Source organism: Poecilia latipinna, unplaced genomic scaffold (genome assembly GCF_001443285.1).
Source record: "Poecilia latipinna isolate Pla-1442-1.1 unplaced genomic scaffold, P_latipinna-1.0 Scaffold125, whole genome shotgun sequence".
Lineage (NCBI taxonomy): Eukaryota > Metazoa > Chordata > Actinopteri > Cyprinodontiformes > Poeciliidae > Poecilia > Poecilia latipinna.
Window position 1 is genome coordinate 211,736 of NW_015112741.1, and position 16,266 is coordinate 228,001.

General features: G+C 38.0%; 2 protein-coding genes across 3 annotated transcripts in view; both read right to left on the reverse strand.

Annotated features, from left to right (window-relative positions):
• Positions 1-4,263: 4,263 nt before the first annotated feature.
• On the reverse strand, positions 4,264-9,080 carry LOC106945046 (uncharacterized). The gene is made up of 4 exons (XM_015028455.1): positions 8,322-9,080; positions 8,019-8,222; positions 6,140-6,328; positions 4,264-5,283 (listed from the first exon to the last, which is right to left on the reverse strand). The coding sequence occupies exons 2-4, from the start codon at positions 8,209-8,211 to the stop codon at positions 4,973-4,975; spliced, it is 693 nt and encodes a 230-aa protein (XP_014883941.1). The 5' UTR covers positions 8,212-8,222; positions 8,322-9,080; the 3' UTR covers positions 4,264-4,972.
• An 823-nt stretch (positions 9,081-9,903) lies between these two features.
• accs (1-aminocyclopropane-1-carboxylate synthase homolog (Arabidopsis)(non-functional)) overlaps positions 9,904-16,266 on the reverse strand; it is a 15,603-nt gene continuing 9,240 nt past the window's right edge. For both annotated transcript variants that reach the window (XM_015028458.1, XM_015028457.1), the window contains 10 exons: positions 15,649-15,715; positions 15,256-15,353; positions 15,040-15,117; positions 14,833-14,933; positions 14,464-14,553; positions 14,328-14,373; positions 14,075-14,216; positions 13,034-13,176; positions 12,746-12,899; positions 9,904-10,744 (listed from right to left, as the gene is read on the reverse strand). In XM_015028458.1, coding sequence (XP_014883944.1) covers positions 10,326-10,744; positions 12,746-12,899; positions 13,034-13,176; positions 14,075-14,216; positions 14,328-14,373; positions 14,464-14,553; positions 14,833-14,933; positions 15,040-15,117; positions 15,256-15,353; positions 15,649-15,715 — 1,338 coding nt within the window. In that variant the 3' untranslated portion in view covers positions 9,904-10,325. The remainder of the gene's footprint in view (positions 10,745-12,745; positions 12,900-13,033; positions 13,177-14,074; positions 14,217-14,327; positions 14,374-14,463; positions 14,554-14,832; positions 14,934-15,039; positions 15,118-15,255; positions 15,354-15,648; positions 15,716-16,266) is intronic.

Sequence of the window (16,266 nt, forward strand, 5' to 3'; positions counted from 1 at the left end):
CTGAGCGTTTCTTTAGTATCTTCACTGTGAACCCAGCAGCAGTAACCTGCTGGGGAAAGTTACAAATGATCGACATAAATTATGTAAAGAGAAATAAAACTGCAAAAGAGCAAAGAGCGGGCTCTTTGTTTCATAATTCATTGTTCTCCAAGATCAAGCTAAATAAAACTTTTTGAGGGAGTGGCAGTCTTGATCATTCTTTATAAACTTCTTTAACATATGCAGAAGGATCTTAATTGCCCACCTTACAACTAAAAATATACATAGAGACACTTGTAGGCATGCAATTCATTTCATCACATTCAAGCAGCATCTTCCCGTTTTAATCATTTTCCATTGGCAGTGGCAAAGCAGTGGATGTTACACTAGCACCACCAGCAGGTAGAGAAAAGAACAGCATGTTTTAGATGCTCTTTCCTCTTTCTCTCCCACTAAGAAGAACAGAGTTGTTAGCTTTGGAAAATCAGGTTAAGATTGTGTCAGTTCGATATCTGAGTATTTATCTTAGTGAACTTGTGCCAGCAAGATCTCTACGATGCCAGTGCAGCATAATTGGTAGGTTTTTGCCAGATGCTGTAGCTGATTTTTCTAACCACGCAGACAGCCAAGGTTTGACTTTAGGTGCAGATGTTTCTGCAGCAAATGTTTTTCAGCAATCGCTCTGTGTCTCTCTCAAGCTACCTGTCTTTCTATCTTTGTGTAACGTCTTCCATCATTCATCTTTCTCCTCTGTCTGAATCCCCTGGCTCTTTCTGTATCTCTTTCTTTCCATCTCCATATTGATTCAGCCGTGACTGAAGGCATTCTCAACCTTTTTCGCCCAGTTTCTTTCAGAAAGGTCAAAGAGCACCATTTGTGATGTTGGAAAAATGGATACGGAGGGGCAGGTGGGTTTTGTTTGCGAGTTGTCTGCGGCCATAAAACAAGGTGCACTTTCAAGAATGGCAATAGCACTTGGTGAGTGTAATAAAAGCAACTTGAGGAGAGGAAGCCAGTTTTAAAAGTGCTTTTACCTACTTAGGAAATATCTGCTTACATGTGCCCTTAATCTTGGACGTTAGATTTGAAGATGCTCCCTTTGAGTTCATGAAAGCGAAATCAAAACGCTTATTTTCACTCAGCCTACGTTCTCTGGGAATCCAGTGAATTTCAGATCTGAGGCTCCGTAGAACAGTTTTGCTCATGTATCGCCTTCCAATGCAACACGACCTTCAAGGACATTCCGCTCATTTACACAGCAATTAAGCACTACCCTATTGGTAAATTGAAAAAGAGACAAAAATCCTCTGTGGATTTAATAACAAACTCATTACCAGGGCCCAACAGGGCGGAACTGCCTTTTAATTAGAGCAACACCTGATTAACGCCCAATTAACAGCGCCAAAGCCACTTAATTCCCCCCACACTTTGGCAGGTTGAGAATGTAAATATAAACAGTCCAGCATCCGAGTGCTTCCTTTCCCTCCTGGGAAGGTGCGAGAGGAAAAGTAAATAATGAATCTGGATTCAATCCGTTGTCTGGTGTTCCAAATACTCTGCAGATCTCCAAAATGAATGCTGTGGATGCATGGGGTAAGTGTTTCGGGGAGGAAACAGATGTAGAGTTGGCAAAGAAAAAACAGTGCTTCACTAGGCATCCGAAATCTGGCAGAGTGATGGCCAGTTGTGTGACTGAGCATCTTGTTGAGCACCTTGCCCTTAGGTTTAGGTTTTTGTTTTAAAGATTGATACCCATTTAAATGTTTAGTCTTTCTCTTTTGCAGGTCAACTGACTTTCACCTCAAGCAGACAAAGTTTTGTTAGATGAATACTACAGAAAGTGACAGAACAGATTCAGCACAGCTGTGTCAAAGAATTTGTTCTATGAGAGAGGATTAAAACCTAGCCAGCTGTCTGCCCCTCTGATACTTAGATTTATTAATCTCAGGATATTTCAACACTGAATTTGTAGTCCACTGACAATGAGACATACACGTATACATTTTTCAGCTAAGCTGAAAGGGCTATTTCCCCCTGTGCTATGCAACTTGAGTTCAAATCTCAAACAATATGGCATGAATTGAAATTACACAAGCACAAGTTTTCAAATGAGTATTTGAACCGTTAGCTAAGATAATCCAACGAGAGGAGTCAAATTATTACACTTGTCAGTGGTAGTGCTAAAGAAGAAGAATACAAAATACATTCTAAAAGTAAGACATCTGCATTGTTTTTAAGGAAGCAGGAAAGCTATGTTTTTGTTTTGGCATGATGTTTGCATTTTCACCAGTATTCTGATGTACTTTCACAGAAAACACATTTACAACTTTGCAACATTTTTTGCGTCAGTTCCATTGTCCTAACTTGAAAATGATCCATGTTCTAAAAACATTAGTCTAACCTCAAGTGTATAAAAGCACAAATCAAGGATCCACACCATATGAAACATCTGTAACCAGGGCCCTAAATTCAGTGGGCAGGTTTACCTGAGGATATTTCTTCTGCTTTCATATGCAAACGTGTACAGTATTTTCTCTTAGAAAATAGTTCACCTTGTAAAAATTGCTAAAAAAACAAAAAACAAAAAAACTTTTATTAATTTTTAGGTCACTTGGACTATTTGTTTAGTCCTTTTGAGAATATCTACTGTGACACATGTCACATACATGTAAATACGTCAGAGTAAATCATTTCAGCGCTGTTAATCCCTTTTTACGACGAGTGCAATGCTGCTGAACAAAGTGAAACAACACTCATTTTTATTTTAACACATGAAGGTTTGTCTGCTCTGAAATCTTCTCACATCTGTGAAGATTTCTTGAAGTGCACTTGAGAAGCCACGAAATGCTTTGATGAAGCTCATTTTAATGGGGAATGCCTAGGGAAAGAAAAAAAAACCCAAGTTGCTGTTCCTCTGCTGCAGTGGAGAGGTCCGTGATAGTTAAAAGGCTTAGAAAATGCATATTACCGGCACCTCAGATCAGAGCCCATGTCAGAACCTGAGAAGAAGGCAAATCTCAACATCCACCCTTTGTAGGAGACTCAGAAGTTATACTTAAACTACTAAAAAGACTCTTTTGAGAAGACAAGAACAGCTTGAGCCAAAAACAACAACAATCCCCTACAGAAACATAATCATTATTTGTTTTTTTTTTTTGTTGTTTTTTGTTTTTTTTCCCCTGCTGGTGTTTACAGTTGTTCTGTTGAATTCAAATGTTTATGTTGCAGATTATCATTTTAGAAAATAATTTTAAAAGCCATGGCTGAGATGGAGTTTCCAAATAAACCCATTGTCTAGTTAGATCCACCTTTTACTTTAGAACTGCCCTATAGCTCTTCAAGGGCATCGATTCAACAAGGCTCCAGAAACATTCCTCATCCCAACATCCCAATTCTTCATATTGACATAAAAGGATTGCAGTGCTGCTGCAAACTTGTCAACTGTCCATCCAGCATGCAGAGCTTATGTTCTCATCCTGTTAGATTGGGATTTGATCCTTCTAGAAGGTATTAGGAGTTTTGTAATATTCTGTTGGAAGTAGCCAACAGAAGGCATGATATGGACACATATCAAATTAGTAAAAGAGGCTCCACTGTGTCCCGAGAAAATATACCTCAAGCTATGACTATCTATTTCCACAAGCTTACAATTTAAACATAAAAAGCATAGGTCAATACTTTTATTTATCTCAAATTTTGACCTTACCATCTGAATATCAAAGCTGTAATTGACCCTCATCAGACTAGGCAATTTTTTTCCAATTAGTCCAGTTAAGTTGAGGCCAGATTCCCCCCCCCCCCCCCTCCCCCCCCCCCAATGGAGAGGAGCTCCATTGACCCAACACTGACTTTTCCTGCTGTAGTGTATTAGCTTGATGTTTTGTACATTCAGAGATGGTATTCCACATACATTGGTTGTAATGAGTCTTCTCTCCTTTTTTTCCAAGGCGCTTTGTTCATTCTCCTGTGACCTCTGACATCAACAACAATTTTTCATGCATAAAACTGCAGATCACCGATTATGCCTCATTTGGATGAATAACTTTAAACATGTTTGGCAATACCAACTATTATCCTCAATTTGAACTTAAGCAAGTTACCTTCACTAGATGCCTAAATGCCCGGAGTTGCTGCTCTTTGTAGAATTTCCACTTGTGTTAACAAATAACTGAGCAGGAATAACTTATAAAGTGGCCTGTGAGTTTATTTGGCAGTCACAGTGTGCAGTACTTATTAAATAGCAGAATATTCTCTGAATAGCAGAACAAAGTAGAAACAGAAGAGTTCAAATTAGATCTCTTTTATTAAAACAACAAAATAACACAACACAATTTTCAGCACCATTTGTTTTAAAGCTTGATTGGCTTACAATAACAAATTCACCGTTCTTTGCAAGAGATTGAAAGTGCTTATACAAAATCAAGTGTTACAGTTCTTAAACAAGACAGCATTTGTTCTAAAGTTCCTCCAGTACATTGCAGCAGTGATGCTTTCAGGGAGCGTCACTGACTGAATTTTTAAAACAGTGTTTATTTTTACTTTATTTTTCTTTTCCGACAAAAAAGCCCGTGCACACCTGGATCTGCTCCAGGCAGAACATCAGAACCTTGCAGTCTTTTCTACAGGTAGTACTGTAGTTCAGGGATCCTCAAACCCAGACCTCGAGGTCCAGTGTCCTGCAGGTTTTAGATGCTTCTCTTCTTCAACACACCTGAGTCAAATAATCAGGTCATTAGCAGGACTCTGGAGAGCTTGACTGCGCTGGGGAGCTAATTCAGCCATTTGATTGAGGTGTTTGAGCCAGGGGCACATCTAAAAGTTGCAGGTCACCTGGCCTCCAGGTCAAGATGTGTGGACCTCAGCTATAGTTCCTTAGTGTCATTAGATTTTATTTCTTTCCGTACTGAAAACAATCTGGAGCTGACAGCCCTCAATCTAGCTGTTTTACCAAGCTAGATGGATTCTCTACCACATCCTTACTTATAAAGTGCATTCAAGGCACTGACATGAACCTTTGAGGAGCCAAAATGCTTTTGTTGTGAACAGGTTTGTAACCCTCACTAACAGGGCTTTTGGTGGCTTCATATCGAGCGGCACTCAATGTCTCCACAGCCTTCTCTAAGTCTGGTATAATGTTCGGCACAACAGCTTGCTCTGTAATAAATACCACTGTCTCCACCACCAGTAGAAGGATCCAACCCAAAGCCCCCAGCCAGTAGGAAAGGCCGAGGCTGGAGAAGTCTTGATCGATAACCTTCCGGTGCTCGTAGGTGAATAAAGACCAGCTCAGGAGGAAGAAGAAACCTGTGGACAGATGGAGTCAAATTAAGCTACATTAGTACTAAAAGAAAAAGACATTACGCTCAAATATTACATGCTCACAGCCTCTAATAAGAGTTTGCATAGTGATGAAACGCAATTTCCCGGACAGTAAAAACTCTCTTTAAAAACTGTTGCCCTGCAGGGTATGCAAATGAGCAATAACATGAAAGGATTCCTGTTGGTGTGGGTCTCATAGGAACTGCATAAACCAAAAGGCTATTTGAAGGTTAGCTGAATGTAGGTGTTTTATGACATATATATATATATATATATCTCAACATTATCAATGTGAAACAGTGCAATATGTGTGTAAGTGGATGGCAAAGCATAAAAGTACAGCAGCTACTCCCTGCTAGTTTGTATTTTTGGGTTTCCTTAATCGTATTGGTTATTATAATTGGATTGAACAACACTCTGCTGTTATTGCACTTAATATTAATATGGCTGAATATTAATATTAATATTAATATTGTGACTGATATGAGTTAGACTATGATGACTTGTTTAATGTTTTTATTTATTTATTCATTTATTTGATGATTTGCCCTGTTTTCCTTTAGTTGTGTGTTTAATATTTCGCTGTTGCTTCTTTTCTTTTTAATTAAATGTCTTCCCTCCCACCCTGGTCACCACCTCTTTGCAATTGGGCTACTTGTAAATGAGATCTATGAAGCAAATGGATAATTTACATGAAGATTAATGTATTGGACGGAATATAATTAATGCATTGGACAGAATATAATTTGTTTTTAAAGTCTTAAGGTTTACTGAAATTACTTATGGTGTGATTTTGTCCTGTGTCAACTATGCTGAGTGGTACTGAATTGAACTGAATTACCTGTGGAGGCCATGGTGAGGAACAGCAAGGTGGTGGGAAAGAGAGCCTGCCCGGCCATGAGGAGAGAGCGGGTGTTGGAGTAGGAGTGCACTGTCTTAGACGTCCAGCAGAGGGCAAACACAAGACACAGAGCTGCGGTGCTCAAAGCCATCAATAAAGAAATGACTCCAAATACTCTCTCTGCCTCCTCTAAAATTGGAAAACACAGAAGATGCAAAATGAAAAATGTTTAGTTAAACCACATTAATAATGATTAACACATGAAAAAGGTTTTCTGTAACAGACACACCAGTTAATGATGCTGTTTAAAAATGTTCCTCAATGGGTTTTGTTCAGATGTTTTAGCTATAAGCTACTATTCTTATAGCTAAGATGTTTAGCTATCTTATAGCTATAAGCTAAACATCTTATGCTGGGCTCATATCCGAGCATATAATCAATGATAATCAGATATGATTTAAAAATATATATTATTAATAAATCTTTCACACTTTTATAACCTTAAAAAATATGTAACATTAATTTTTAGCTTAACATGTCTGTTTAGTAATCAAACTGCTTATCACGTGAAAGCATGAGGCTAGCATGTGCTTTTCTTAAGAGGTAGCTAGTCAGTAAACAACTAATTTAGCAGCTAACCCTACAGTCCTTTGCAAATTTTTATTTTGGTCAAATTACCTCATAAGTAAGCATAGTCCTATTAAACTTTGGATTGTAATTTCCTTTGTTATTTTGTACAGTATAATTCTCATCAAGGGCTAGTGTGATTTCTCAGAGTGAAATGACCATGAAATTATATTATAAATTGTTTTAAATAAATAGCTGAACAAAAAAACAATTATGAACTATCTTCTCCTTTATTCAAATATTTATTCCAACTGCTTAAAAAGAATAGAACACATTAATATACTGTTGCTATATTGTTATCAGTAATGTTTCTTTTGGCTATTTTGCTTTTGGTAAACTCTCATAAAAAAAAAAAAACACAAATATTTTAGTGGCAGTTATTAAGAGTATATTGCGTAGCATATTTTTGGTATTAATTAACCGGGTTATTTTCTAGAGCAGTGAGCTGCTAAACACACATGCTGCTCGTGGCTTAACAGCTGTGTGGCCTGCATTCACTCCGAACCCAAAAAATAAAAGTACTAAATGGAGCCACAGGAGGTTTTGTGTCAAGTTGTATCTACCAGATAGGAGTTTGATGGCAACAGCTGTTTAGTACTGCTACCCTAAGCAAATACAAAACATGGGTCTCTTATCTAGTGCTCTGAAAAGAACAACATCATACGGAGTCTGAAATAATTAAAAAATAAAATTCAACGTGGTTTTCAAACTTTTATGGCATATTTAAGGTTTGAGGTGAGGTAAACATGGCTGATTTAACATCAAAACATTTTTCCAGTACTTTATTTTATTTTTTTCATAAACCATCTCTGTTGTATTTCTATAATTGGTTTGGATAATTCACAGTTCGAGCGTTCTGTTGCTATAAAATCATTTGGAGTTGAACTGGAGTTGAACCTTAGTCTGATCATTTTATATAGTTCACCAGAAAAATAAAGTTAGATCTCAATGACAAAAACGAGTTCCAGCACGTCTCCCTCAGAGCCAGTAATGAGCATCAACAGATGCAAGGATACAATTCTCTGGAACGTTTGCAGGCTCAGACATGTTTACTGCTGCTGGGAAGTGTTTGGACAAATATTCCTCTTCACATTTATCCTCACCAGTGACTGAAAAACAACTATCCAAATCACCATAAGAGCGACTTTCAAATAAGCACCTATGTGCATGTTTATTAAGTTACTCCATTCACCTAAGCCACAGTGACAGGTTTCGACAGATTTCCAACAGACTAAAAATAATTTTTGCTCACCACATAAGGGAATGCCGTTTCCATCCCTCTCCTGGTTGCTGCTGTTATTGTTCCAGATTAACCAGGGTCTTTTGTCTTTCAGCCAGTGTGGTGTGCAGATAGAGTAGCACACACACACACAACCTGCGAGTCCCAGACAGGACTGAGCAAATCTGAAGCGGCCGATGGAGTCTCCCAACTCAAGAAGCTTCATTTTTAACCAGACTGAAAGTGGAACAGAAAGCAGCAGGGATCAATAGCAGTTTAAAAAAGAGAAGCGTTTCAAAGTTAGCATTTAAATCATTTAAAACTGTGTGAACTTACCTTGCTTGCTGGTAGAATAGATTGAAGAGTGAAGATGTGAAGTTTAGGTGAATGCTACTGTACCTACACAACCGTGCGAAACCCCTTTCAACAAGTTGGTATTGTGTTTTCACTGCTGGTGACTACAAGCCCTCTCTGACAGATGAAATCTTAGTGTAGCTCCACCTCCGCTGCAATGGAAACTCCCCTCGTCAGTTTAGAAATTTCCCCTAGAGTTCTCCACTGAAACCCACTTTAGAGAAAGTAAAAGCTGCTATTTAAGGAAACAGACCTTGATTTGTTATTAGAAAACAGAAATTAAACATTTAAGGGAAGTTTAAAGATGAGTTGAAAATCTGGGGAAACTTTGTAGACACAACAAAAATGGGAATAAGAAAAAAAAATGGCAATAATTTTCTTTAGCGATGTAACATTTTGACACCCCCCCACACACACACACACACACTCTACAAGTGTGGGGGGGTTGTCAACCGCTCATTATGCATGACAACACATAAGAGGAAATCCCACTCTCATTTGTTACAGTGGATGACTGTATTGACGCTGAACGCGTAGGTGACCTAAGAGGTCTCTCCTCCTCGTCACGTAAATACCACCCTTTCTTTTTCCTTTGTTGTAACGGAACGGCACCCACAGCCCACCCAAACAAAAACTTTCAACAACTTGATACTGATTAAGTTGCAGGTTAAGAAAAACAGGTGCATCCAAATGTCACCAAAAAGTTTTTTTTTTCTTTTTTTTTTTGTATTTCAGTAATCCAATTCAAGTGGAACTCTACCACACAGATTCAATTCACACAGAGTGAAATATTTCACACAGAGTGACATATTGATTGAAAATGTATTTTCGATCAATTGTTGCTGCTTCTTATTGTCAGAAATAACTCCCACAATAATTAAAATTAGAAATAATTTGGTGACACTTTGACGGGGTGTGCATAAGACTGACATGACTCTGTCATAAACAGGACATAACACCTGCCATGAACATGAAGGAGTCTTTATGAATGTTTATGACAGTTGTTATTAAGTGTCATTTGGTAAATAATGACATTTTTAATGCAACGTTGCTCTAAAAGTTGCATTAGAAGTTAAAAGTGTCAACATTTAATTACTTTGTAAATAATGACACTAATGAAAATCGGGATTAACTTTTAGAGCAACTTTGCATTAAAAGTGTCATTATTTACCAAATGACGCTTCATGACAACAGTCATAGACATTCATAAAGACTCATTTGTGTTCATGACAGGTGTTGCCATGTTTATGACAGTGTCATGTCAGCCTTATGCACACCCCATCAAAGTATTACCAAATTATTACCAAATTAATTTTAGTTATTGTGGGAGTTATTTCTGACAATAAGAAGTAGCCACAATGACCGAAAATACATTCTTGAAATACGTCACTCTTTGTCAATTAAGTGTTACCAATAATATTTATAGACATATCACACTGAGATAAATATGAGTTTCACCTTTTGAATTGAATTGCTGAAAGAAATGTTTTGAATGATGACATATTAACATGCACCTACGGACAATATTTGTGTGTTTTTTCATGGAAATGATAGAAAACCATGTGCATAATTTAATCCTTTATTCACAGATAATGGACAAGTCATTCTGATTCATTTAATGGTGAGTGAAAATAGAACTTGACTGTTTCTGGTTGACTTCCATTTGGTACTTACTTGGATTCTGAGAAATTCAACATTCTCACTATAGCTTACCAAAAAAAAACTATCTTTCTCAGAGTAAGGCGTCAAGATGGTGGGGGGGGAATATGTTCCTTTTCATCCATCTGTCCTGGCCTTTCATCCACCTCTCTGCTTTATATCATTCACTGCTGATGTAAGCTGAGGCAAGCATCAGATATGACCCAGAGTCGGATGTCTTTGTCAGGCTTTTCAAATTAAACACAAGTGGGAAGAAGGAAAAAAAAAAAAATAAGCACTGCCTCTTGAAATCTTTGGCAGTCGCATTCCTGTCTGTTTATCGAAAGCTTACTTTTTGGCTCTTTGCAGCAGAGACTTGAATACATCAAGAATTTCTGGATCCTCCCCATGAGACAGCACTGGAGTGTTCTTCTCCAGCCAATCAGACGAACGAATCTGATGCCTGAGAGTACCAATAAGGGAGTCCAGACCCTCTGCAGCCTTAGATTCTTGGCAGTCCAGCAAAAAAAACTCCTCTGCGCCAAGCAAGCCTGTGTCAGGAACAGGGCTATCCCTCTCCTTCAGCTGGTCTGATGACTTGCTCTGGGGGGACGATATTGAATTAACAATAGAAGTGTTGTCTGACTCATCACCCTCCTCTTTTTCTGTCTTTTTACCCCCGTCATCAGTTTCTTTAATTGAGCATGTAACACAGCTGGTGTTCTTTTCCTTGGTTTCTTTCAAAGCCTCCTGAATTCGCTTTAGGCCTGAAAAGACATAAAACATCATTCTTATTCATCTTTCATTTTATATTAGTTGCAGCCACAGTTATCACTGTATGCTATTGGGGATTTATTTACTCAACCACAACAAAGAAGTGCATAATTGTAAAGAGGAAGGAAAATGGAAAGATATTTCTTTGTGTGCTCATAAAGGTGTGGGTGAATATGCGGTGAGCTGCCTTTGAATTTGAAATGCCACATTAAAACCCAGTGAATCCAGATGCACTCAGGGTTCATTTACGCTGGCAAGTGGAGCATTAATTTAAGAACTGACCAAGATGGTCAAGGTAATTCAGGAGGAGCTGCAGAGGTCTACAGCTCAGGTGGGACAAATCTGATCTTCATGGAACAATAGCAAGAAGAAAGTCATAGGAAAATTTGCCACAACAACAAGGGCAACACAAAAGACAGATGTGGAGGAGGATGGTTTTATCAGATGGGAGAAAAACATAAGGCCCTGGGCTGCAGGGAAGAGGACATGCATATCGTCCATCTCCACAGTGAAATATGGTGGCGGCAGCATCATGATGAGGGCATTCCTTTCCTCAGCAGGGACAGTGAAGACAGTCAGAGCTGATAGAATGTACTTTTTTGCAGCTCCATAAACAGGAATTTAAAAGAGAATTAAAATATTTTTTCGAGAGATAACAAGATAAGCGATGCTTACAAAAAATAACTGACTGCTCACATTTTTTAAAGGTTCTATGTATCAGTAATATTGACTTTGCATTTTTGTCACATAAAATAGAAAACACAGCAGCACGGTGTTTCTTTAGTTCATAATTTTTTTTAGTTTTTTTTTTTTTTTTGTACATTCATCTTAAGGTCAGACCAAAGCATTTCAATTAGTTTGAGGTCTGAGCTTCGAAAGGGCCGTTGCAGCATCTTTTCTTTACTTTTCAAACTGTAAATTTTATGTTTTTAATCATTGTTTATCGTCTAATTTTAGAAAGTCTTCATCTGTTGGTCAGATCTCCTCATTTTTGACTTTAGAATACTTTGGCAGAAAGGAGTTTAGAGTCAACTCACTGACTGCAATGTTCTCAGGTACTGTGGCTGTGAAACCAGTCCAGATTGTCTCTCCTCAACCAACCAGTTTAACAGCTATTTGACATGTTTGAATATGCTTTGTTTGATTCTTACTCAACATGACTGTACTTTGGTCTTCTTTAACCTTTTTTTGTTTTGTTTTGTTTTTTTTGTTGTTTTTTTTAAGAAAGAAAAGTCTTTCTTCTGGGAACTCTTCCAAGGAAGTCCCAAAATTTGCATATTTAGTATGCTACGTGAGTCCTGTGAAGCATGACACTGGGTCCTTTTCTTTTTTTTTTTTTTTAATTGCCTGAGAACTGTATGATTTGGCCTTGGGATAAATCTGATTGAACTTCCACTCCTGGAAGATTCCCACATGTCTCAAATTATTTGTTTTTCCCTTATATGTCACTCGAATGATGGACATCAAATTGTTTATAAATGCCTCTATAACTAGGACAATAGGCAGCAACAGCTTCTCACAACTGTATGCCCCAGAGCAGCAAACTGTCAGACCTCACGGGTTTATGGAGGCGGTCACACACATACGGATCAGTTAGCAGGAACTGGCAGCAACTTCTTCCTCCTAAATGTTAGGGAAGAATCAGGTGTGCTTACGTTATCAGTGTTTCCATTTTGGCTTTTTAGCTTCTGTTTAATGAATAATGACAGCATTTAATCTGTTGTGTATGTTTGCACATTTGCAAATACATTTAGACTGTTTCTTGATCCATGTAACACTGTACCTGAAAGAGTCTGTACTTCTTTTGTTCCACGGCTGTATGCAGTATGTATGTTTTCTTTTCACATTCCGTAAATTATAGAGCTGAAATATTAATGGGTGTGCCTATCCGTTTTTACTAACACAGTGTCCAGGGTGTTTGAGGAGTATCAGTATTAATATGCTTTTGAAGAAACAAACAAACAAACAAACAAAAAAAAGCTCATGAGACTGACCGAGTTGAAGTTGGGGTTGCTGATCTGCAAAAACGATTCTGAACCATCCGGGTGTGGAGCATGAGAACGCCTGGCCACAGCTCAACAACACTTTGTGTCTGAGGAAACACCTCCATAGAGACAGCTCTTCCTCAAACGATGACTTGTTCAGATACTTTGGGACAATAAGTCAGAAGAGAACTTTTAGAATAACATACACACACACACAATGTTTTCAAGCCTGAGAGAAAATGTGAATCTCTGCAGAGATAAGGGTATTACAGACAATGACTCTGCAGCTTGTGTTACCTTTCTAAGGTCAGCCCAGACATACAGGGCAGCAGGTCTATCCAGGAAGGGGATACCTAGGCTTCGCAGCTCTCTGGTCAGGAGGCTGTGAGCATTTTTCAGCCTGCGTCGGTTTTCAGGCAGAAATTCATTGTTGATCCAGTCTGCACAGTCACAACACATACAGTTATGTTACTACTCTTTCTGCAACTTAATGTTAAACAGATCTGCATATTACTACGAGAGAAGAATGGGTAGATTAAACATTTTGGGATATTATGTAAATGTGAATTGGATCCTTTAGACATTTTCACAACATAGATGATGCTATTTATCTGGCAGGAGTTTTTCAGTCAGTATCGGCGAATATTGGTAGCAGCAGCACCATGTACATGTGGAGTACCACAAGGCACTATTTTAGTCCCCATGTTTTCTTGATAAACATTGCCTGAGTTCATTTTTTAGAACTACCACATACGGTATTCTGCCACTGTTTTGTGGACGATCTTCAAATCTGAAGACGAGAACTGTTGAATCACTGAAAAACATATACGTTGTGTTAATGATATTTTAAAAAATCATTCAAAATTCTTTGATCTTCATGACAATAAATCAGAAGCAATCTAGTTTCTGAGGTTAGACACTGTATTTCAGTCCTAACAGTAATTCATGCATTTGCTATAACATCGAACAGACTGGGGTAAATATTTCCATCTGAAGCTGACAGGAAGCAGGAAGTCGGAGCATATGCCCCCAGTGGTCGCCTCAACTGGCTTCCTGTCATGTCATGAATGATTTTAAGACTTTGTGTGTGTTTTTTTGTGGTTCTTATACCCTGTCTAGTCTGCAGAGTCTTTTGAAGCATCTTGTTTAATCTAGAGCACGCAGTCAAGCAACCAGATACTTATAGATGTGTTAAAAGGCAAACTAACAAGCTTTTATAAATTGTAATACACTTTTATAAAAGGAAATATTTCTGTGAAAATATACAAACGCATTTTTGATCAAATCATTGTCAACTATTATCTGTTCAAACACGAACTTGTGAGTCTTGGCTCATACCTCTGTCCCGGAGCAGCTGAGCCACCTGGTGCTGCGAGGTTCCAGGAAGACCGTGGAATGAGCCCAGCTGAGCCAAAGCCTCCACAAGATCTGTATTCACAGTATACAAAGTTCCAATTCTGATTCCTGCCATTGCAAAGTCCTAAAAAGGAGACGACATGGTAACACAAAGCTGTGAGACTGGATACCCACAGAGGAACACTTTTTATTCTGTACTGTCAGCAGGAACACAGAACTCAGTCCTCGGCAGTACCTTGCTCATCCCCCACATCACATGCGTCCTCTGCGGGTCGGGCAAACTGAAATAAGGGCAAATCAGCGGGAGATGAGAGCATGTCCTCAACCAGAATTGTGATGATTAAGGTCCTAATACAGTAATCATGCAGAACCTCTCTATGCTGAGGACACTGTGAAAGGTGACAGACTCGTCGAAGACCGTCAGCATGTACACCTCATCTACAATGGCGTGCAGATCATTTCTAAAAAGAGAGGTAAAAAAAAATGGTATGCTTTTAATCACTATAAACAACAAAGAACATAAATGTAAAATAAAGTATTGATTTCACTGCTGTCGGCGTAAAAGCCCTGAGATTTACGGTTGCTCCTGTGAGTCTTACAACAATATACTGATGGTTAGAGAAGATGATAAAACCGTGTGACAAACACTTGGTATTCCAAACACTGTACAAAGCACAATGCGGTTGTGCAGGAGGATTTACAGCAGGCTACAGCGTGGGATAATAGAGGGGTAAACACACCTTTTGGCGAACTCTAAGAAGGCAATCATTTCCTTTGGAGTGTAGAGCTCAGCCAGAGGATTGTGAGGGTTCATGAGAATAAGGGCTCGAATGTTCCACCCCTAAAAGAAGAGAGCTTTTGAGTACATATAAACTCCTTTAAAATGCTGATGAGGAAAATGCATTTTTCTAATTTGCATTTATGAAACGATGGTTTCACTGGCATACCTCTTGCTTCGCCTTTTTTAGCCCTGCTTCTAGTTTCTCTACAGTGAGGTGAAAGTGTTTGCTTTCTTCGCCATCAGCCTATGCAATAATAATAATAATAAAAATAATGAGCAGAAGACAAAAGAACAACACAGTTGAATCAAACAGCAATTAATACAAACTGATGCCATATTTTAAATTTAAAATAATTGAATGAAAACACATCCGTATTCCTACCTCGCAGTCAAGAGGAACATGGAAGAGTTTTACATCACTGTACAAATGCACATCTTCAGTTATAACCCCATAGAAAGGAGTAGGAATAAGAATGGCATCTAAAGCAGAAAAACACACTTATAACACAAGCTCAATTTACATACATCAGTGACTTCATCACAACTTTGAATGGATTTTAGTGGGATTGAATGTGTTAGACCAACGTATGGACTGACATTTTTTACTAATTCTTTGCAAAGTAGATCAAGCTCAATCAGACTCAAGTTTTTGTGTTTCTGATATAGTGATATATTTTATATACACAACGGACAAAAAAAAACTCTCTTTCCGTTGCGCAGTATTTTTTGTATTCAGCTACATACAGGTACATGCAATATGCCTTTTTCAGCCCACCTTTAGGATCACAAATTACTGCAGCGATACATGAGAAGAGCGAACCACAGCCATTCATCACCACAACCTGAAAGAAACAACAAAATATGAAAACATTGTGCTATGGAATACTTATCAAACAGAGCAAATAAATGTGACAAACTCACCCAGCTACTAAGATAAAAGTTTTTTTTTTTTTTTTTTTTTTTTTTTTTTTTTTCCCCAAATACAAAGTATAATGGAATTTGGTGTGTTTGTATGTATAGCTGCAGCTGGGGCACACTGTCTGACTAACTCTGTAATTATTTTGTGCAATACACAGAAAATAACTGTGTGATGCCATTTTTAAAAAAGGAAAAAATAATAAAATTGGAATAAAGACAGAATCAAAATGAAAACTTAAGTATTTTAATGCTTAAGGTTTTTTTTAAGTTATTAGTCATCACATACTTTCTGTTTTAGACTGGCATTTCCCGTTTTTCTTACTTTCTTCTTTTCTTTCTATCTAATGTGTAAAAGTTCTGCTATTTCTAAGTGTATTTTTTTTACATATCTGTCTTTACCTTTGTTGCAAAGCACTTTGCTGAACAATGCACAATAAATACGAAATGTTGAATGATCTTGTGCTTTAATGACACT

What these genes read in the sequence shown, in the direction of transcription:
- LOC106945046 (XM_015028455.1), bottom strand. Translation starts at nt 8,211, where the DNA reads ATGAAGCTTCTTGAGTTGGGAGACTCCATCGGCCGCTTCAGATTTGCT. An exon ending in AAACGGCATTCCCTTATGTG is followed by an intron (nt 6,329 to 8,018) that starts GTGAGCAAAAAT and finishes TTCCAATTTTAG; the next exon opens with AGGAGGCAGAGAGAGTATTT. An exon ending in CCTCACCATGGCCTCCACAG is followed by an intron (nt 5,284 to 6,139) that starts GTAATTCAGTTC and finishes ATCTGTCCACAG; the next exon opens with GTTTCTTCTTCCTCCTGAGC.